The sequence below is a fragment of the Rhagoletis zephyria genome, unplaced genomic scaffold (assembly GCF_001687245.7).
Source record: "Rhagoletis zephyria isolate East Lansing unplaced genomic scaffold, Rhagoletis_zephyria_1.1 Rzeph_scaffold_00185, whole genome shotgun sequence".
Classification (NCBI taxonomy): domain Eukaryota; kingdom Metazoa; phylum Arthropoda; class Insecta; order Diptera; family Tephritidae; genus Rhagoletis; species Rhagoletis zephyria.
Genome location: NW_016157269.1, coordinates 53,152 through 59,548, shown reverse-complemented (window position 1 = coordinate 59,548; position 6,397 = coordinate 53,152). Strand labels below are relative to the sequence as shown.

At 42.8% G+C, this 6,397-nt stretch overlaps 1 protein-coding gene across 1 annotated transcript; it reads right to left on the bottom strand.

The window, feature by feature from the left end:
• Window positions 1-5,651: 5,651 nt before the first annotated feature.
• On the bottom strand, window positions 5,652-6,245 carry LOC108357957 (uncharacterized). Its single transcript, XM_017609048.1, has one exon. It carries the CDS (start codon window positions 6,243-6,245, stop codon window positions 5,652-5,654), a length of 594 nt encoding a protein of 197 aa, XP_017464537.1.
• Between the last annotated feature and the right edge of the window lie 152 nt (window positions 6,246-6,397).

Here is a 6,397-nt window from a genome sequence, read left to right as displayed (position 1 = left end):
AGTAAAAAAGCATATAATTTGTGTTTCAAAAGTGTGTGAAAACCAATCAATTAACTTATATGATCTCGGTTCCGATATTAAATAATCAATAATTGTTTATACCCGCATTTTGGCACATTGGCTCGTTGAATATGCCATCTCATAAATAGTGTCGTCTTTCTACTTAGCTGCTTTTAAATGATGTCGTCACAAATTGCTGGCGGAGACATGAATACAGTGTAAGAAAATTCTTTTTCTATAATNCACATTGGCTCGTTGAATATGCCATCTCATAAATAGTGTCGTCTTTCTACTTAGCTGCTTTTAAATGATGTCGTCACAAATTGCTGGCGGAGACATGAATACAGTGTAAGAAAAGTCTTTCTATAATTGTTTCCTTATAGAAAGGTTGGTTTCTTTTCCAACTTAGACATTCCGAATTCGTTCAAAATATGCTAATTTAAAACACAGAATTCTTTCAGTGCTCCTCCGGGGTTTTTGGACATGTTTCTTCAATTTAAAAAGATTTTCCTTACGTTTCAAAGGCAGTTAAAAAATGCGTACAATTTTCGTCACGAAATTGATATCATAAATTTTGTGTTTCTAGTTCAGCTTTCGTCACTCGAAAATTTTACCTCAAAGAGGTGTTTTATTTGATAGTACATACATACATACGAGCGTGTCGTCCATTTCCGCTGTAGCGTATGTAGTGTATACTTTGATTATAATCTACAATTATAGCAAAGGTGTCTGGAGATACAACATGGCAAGTTGATAAAAGCTTTGTAAAATAGGGGCTAATTAAAAATTAACCGATGAAAACTTCCAACTCGACACTATTAAGCTAGCATTTCAAGGTACTATTTTCCATATATATATGTACAACTTGGATGTTAGGGGGTGTTTGGGGTTATGTTGAGGGATGCCAGGAATTTCTTCCAAGGTAAATGATGAGCAATCGTTTCTTGGTACTAAACGCGAGAATATTTATTGAAGTATTTTAATGACAATTATGATGATGTTAAATGGAATAAATATTATGAGCGGGAGAAAAATGACATGCGTAGTGAAAATCGCGTGCGTTTTACCGATGATACCGTAACTGTTCCACTGCCCAGAGACGTGTTTGTTTGTTCATCGTACGTCGACAGCTATTTGAGTTCATTATTGGGAAGTGTTCAGAAAATCCTTAACATTTCCCGCCCACCTCGTCATATTTCGACGAAAAATCACGTTCGCCGCAAACCGTAGGTGTCTCGTCCGAAGAATTGGGCGCTTCTGTAGGAATAGGCAGCACAGATATCTTCGATATTGGCCGTTGTATCGCGGTAGTTGCCGTTTTTAAACTCACGACGCGAACAAGTCCATCAGAGCCCGGATGGGTATCTGTAATTCGAGCCCGTTTCCATTGAGCAGCGGGTACTTTTTCATCTCTAACAAGCACAAGTTCTCCAACCTTGACATTTGGTTGTTGTTTGTGCCATTTGGAGCGAACTTGCATATGATGTAAATACTCTGCAGACCATCGGCGCCAGAAGTCTTGATATATCTGGCTAAGTTGTTTCCAGCGGCACAAAAGGCCACTCTTTGTATCGAGAAGATTAGGTTCTGGGACGCTGGTAAGAGCGCGCCCAATAAGCATGTGCCCTGGTGTCAGCGCAGCGAAATCCGTAAGATCATCTGTGAGTGCAGCAAGTGGTCTAGAGTTTAGACACGATTCGACTCGCTTGAGCACTGTGTAAAATTCTTCAAAGGAGAGTGTTGTAGTGTTGATTGTGCGTTTTAGCAAGGCTTTCATGCTTTTAATGCCGGCTTCCCAAAGCCCGCCAAAGTTTGGAGCTCCTGGGGGTATGAAATGCCAGTTTATACCAGTCCGTGAGGCATAGCTAGTCGCGGCGTCTAACTGCTTCCGAAAATTTTCAAGTTCTTCTTAAATCAGCGCGTCAGCACCAACAAGTGCAGTACCTCTATTGCTATACATGTCTGAGCAGATGCCACGTGCAGCTACCAAACGTTCTAATGCATGAATAAATGATTGAGTTGTCATATCGCTTACCAACTCAAGATGAATGCCTTTACTGGCCAAACAAACGAACAATGCCACGTAACCTTTATAGCTCTTGTGTCCCCGCCCCTTGGTTGCTCGTACGTTGAATGGTCTAGCGTAATCGACGCCGGTGTGCATTAACGGGAATGTTACAGTGCAACGTGCTGCCGGAAGATCGCCCATCATTTGGTTGTATGGGGTGCAGCTATGTCGATAACATTTGACACAGCTGCGTATTACGCGTTTCACTTCCGTACGCCCATCGATAACCCAGAACTGGCGTCTTACATAACCCAGTGTTGCTTGCGTACCGCCATGAAGACACCGATGATGAGCATGGTGCACAATTAAAGACGTGATAGGATGCCGTTTGGGCATGACAATAGGGCATCTTTCGTTAAACGGCATATCTGCTTTCTGCAATCGCCCGCGTAGACGCATAAGCTTTCAGAATCCAGTGTTAAATTCAGCTTTCTTAGCTTCGTTTTTTTTTGAAAGTTCTTTTGTTGTTGTAGAGCTAACATTGCATGCTTAAATTCAGCTTGTTGCGTCATCTTAATGAGTATCTTTAGCGCTTTGTACCGTTCTGTCCAGGTGCAAAACGATGCCAGAACACTCGATTTGTTTCGGCACTTATTTGAAAACCGTAAGCACCATTCAATTATAGCGATGAGTTTGTCGAGGCTCGAATATTTTGTAGTAAGTGTATACAACCAGTCTTGATTATTAAGTTGTACTGTACAAACAGTGACTTCTCTGGTTTCTGGGATATTTTCCGGAGAATTTATTTTATGTTGAGGCCAGTATTGTTCATTCAAGGAAAGCCATGCTGGCCCGTTCCACCATAGTGCGTTTGACAGTAAATTGTTGGCCGAAATACCTCTCGAAGCACAATCTGCCGGATTGTGTTTCGTTGAAATATAGCGCCAGGCTGCGTCGGAAGTGACGTTCTGAATGTGCGTGACACGGTTCGAAACAAACTGCTTCAATTTGCCTGGGGACGATCGGATCCGACAAAGCGCAGTTACGGAGTCTGTCCACAGTAGACATCGATCCAATTTGAACGATAATGCATCTTTGGTTTTTGTCAAGAGAACCGCGGCGAGACGAGCACCACACAATTCCAGTCGAGGAATTGGCAGTCGTTTTAAAGGTGCCACTTTCGTTTTCGCCATTAGCAAATTGACTGAAGTATAACTCTCAGTTGTTAATTTTATGTAGACTGCAGCAGCGTACGCTGCGCTCGAGGCATCAGAGAATACGTGTAGTTCCACGGTGCAGTTCCCGACTACTTTTAGCCAACGCGGGATATGCAAATTTTGAAGTTGTTGTAATTCATTTCGATAAACTGTCCATTGACGCTGAATACCTTGGGGCAGGGTCTCACCCCAATCTAACTTCCAGTCCCATAGCCGCTGCAAAAAGATTTTGCCTCTTACGGTTACAGGAGCCACGAGTCCCAACGGATCGAATACTCTAGCAACATCACTCGCTATTTGACGTTTGGTGAAGCACGTAATGCTGTAATCCAAATCAATGCTATATGTTAGCATATCAGTACGAGTAAGCCAAACTATTCCTAAAGGCTTGGTCCTGTCGCTCATGCCTAACTCCAATGAGTCCGATGGATCACGATCGCATGGCTCAATAGCGTTCAAGGCCTCAATAGCGTTGGAGTTGAACTTACGCAAACTAAAACCGCCGGCCTGCAGCAGCGATTTTAATTGATGCATATTGTTGATAACGTCATCGTGTGTGTCGCCTCCGGATAAGACGTGATCTATGTAAAATTCAGTTTCGAGTGATTTTGCCGCTTGAGGGAATTTCTCTCGTTCATCATTTGCGAGACGTCGTAAGACTTTAAGTGCCAAGTACGGTGCACAATTAGTCCCATACGTTACGGTCAGTAGCGTGTAGCTGGTGGGTGAATCCTCTGTAGGAGTACGCCAATAAATTCGTTGAAGTTCAGCATCTTCGCGGTCCACCAAAATCTGCCTGTATATTTTCTCGATGTCACCCGTAAATGCAAATTTGTATTGTCGCAACTTCAGCAAAATACTGGCCAAACCATTCTGCAACTTTGGCCCAGTGTACAGACAGTCGTTCAGCGATACCCCCGTGGAGTATTTCCGTGCGGGATTGAACGCCACACGTAGTTTTGTAGTAGTGCTGGAAGCTTTCCACACACCGTGGTGTGGTAAATAGCACATGTGACTAGCATTGTTGTCGTTCGTCACTTGCATGTACCCGGGTTCACGATACTCTTCCATAAACTTTTTATAAAATGTACTAAGTTCAGGTTCGCGAGCAAGCCGTCGAGGTGTATTTTCTAACAAGACTAGCGCATCTTGCTTGCTAGGTGCAAGCTGTTGAAGGTCAGCGCCCTTTCACACAGGGAGTTTCACGATGTGTCGGCCGAGACTGTTACGCCTTGTAGTTTGCTCGAACAGGTTTTCGCAGTATACTTCATCTTGCGTCACGCTCGTTGAGTTCCTCAAGCTCCCAGAAAAGACGTAATGTATGCTCCAAGTCGATGTGTGTGTTGTAGCACTGGGCTCTGTGAGTATCACACATACTCTTATAACCAGATAACCCACCAAAGATGATCCAGGCTAGTTGCGTATGCTGTTCCACCATTCCATTAGTAGCGCTTTGTTTTACTTCGCTGCGTATTATCATGGCGTAGTCTGCCGCACTCAGGATGATTTCAATAGCACCGGGTTGGTACCACTTGGGATCAGCTAACTTTAACTGACCCAATTCTGGGAATTCGGTATTCGGGATGTGCTTACTAGGTGTAATGTTCCCTACCCTTGGAAGTACCAAGCCGATACACTCCATCTCAAAATCATATTTTAGTGATCGAATAGTGACTTTGGCCAATGCCTTCGCACAAGCCATGCTCGTACCAGTTGCCCCGCTGATCGGGATCTTAACTACTGTACGTTGTAACTGCAACTGTCGTGCTGCAAACTCACTAACGAACGTAGCTTCGGCTCCGTTATCGATTAATACTCGCAAGATGTGTTTATGTCCATTCGGACCACGTGCTTCCACAAACGCGATGGCCAACAGCACTGTCGGCAAATAAGCTGGTGAATGGTTAGACATGTTTCCAATACATGTGTTGTTGGCTGTTATACGTCATGCGACATTCGTTGTACTCGAATCCGCTATATTACTTTGCGACACTCCTTGTTGTGCCACATTAGGTTCGGTCTTATTACAAAAAACACCATGCAATAATGTGTTGTGCTTTGCTTTGAAAACTGTGCAACGCCCCTCGGACGGACACACCCGTAACATATGTCCTTGCCTTAGACTATTAAAGCATAACTTATGACTCATGACCAGCTCTTTCTTTGCACTTGAAGCCTTAAATTGTTTGCAATGCTGAACGATATGCTTATCTGAACATATCGGACATGTTGCAGTTGAAGTGTGAAAACCTTTAACAGTTGTTTTCAATTTAGCTGCCTTTTGAGGTTCATCATACGCTAACTTTATGACCTCCAATGATTGAATACGATTTGCAAGGATATTCTTTAACCTTTCAAACGTTGGCACTTCATCGCTTGAGCTAAGAGACAGTTCCCATGCCTTACTTGTAGCAACATCCAATTTATTAGTGTGATACTGAACGGCCAAGATGTTCTAACGCCCGCAATGCTGCTGTTACTCCGTCACACAACACCCGCAATTGACTGGCAGTTTCAGCATCAACTTTCGGCAAATTCATAATTTGAGTTAAGTACGAGTTGATAATTATGCGCTTGTTCGGATACTTCTTAACAAGAATGTTCCATGCAACTTGAAAATTCGCATCTGTTGTCACAATATTGTCAAGAACATGTTCCGCATCACCAATCAGTGCGTTTTTGAGATACTGAAGTCTCTGTGTGTTACTCAAATTTGAATGGTTAGATACAACCGATTCAAAAATATCTTTGAATGCGTACCAATGTAAAAAATTACCATCAAAAGTTGGAATCTTAGTTCGTGGTAACGTAGTCATTTGCTGTATACAAACAGTCGTTGTATTTGTTGAATTTTCCGCGTTTGCAGTAATGTTGTGAGATTCTGTTCGCAATGCGTTGATGTCGTCAATTAATTCGCCCAGGTTTTCTGTAAACAAATATTCATTCACCGCAGTAACATCACCTTTATCAGCAGTCGCAGCGAACAACCTTAGTTCATCATAACATGTGTTGTATTCCATCCAATATGATTCCAGTAACGTTTTTCTTGCTGTCAAATAGCTTGCAGATCGACGGTCTTTTGCCACCTTTCACGTGTTGGTCATGAAGTTGGTTATGCGCAACGCAACTCCCTGAATTTTGGTCAGTTGAACCTGCATCTTAGTTAGAGGAA

What these genes read in the sequence shown, in the direction of transcription:
- LOC108357957 (XM_017609048.1), bottom strand. Translation starts at nt 6,245, where the DNA reads ATGGAATACAACACATGTTATGATGAACTAAGGTTGTTCGCTGCGACT.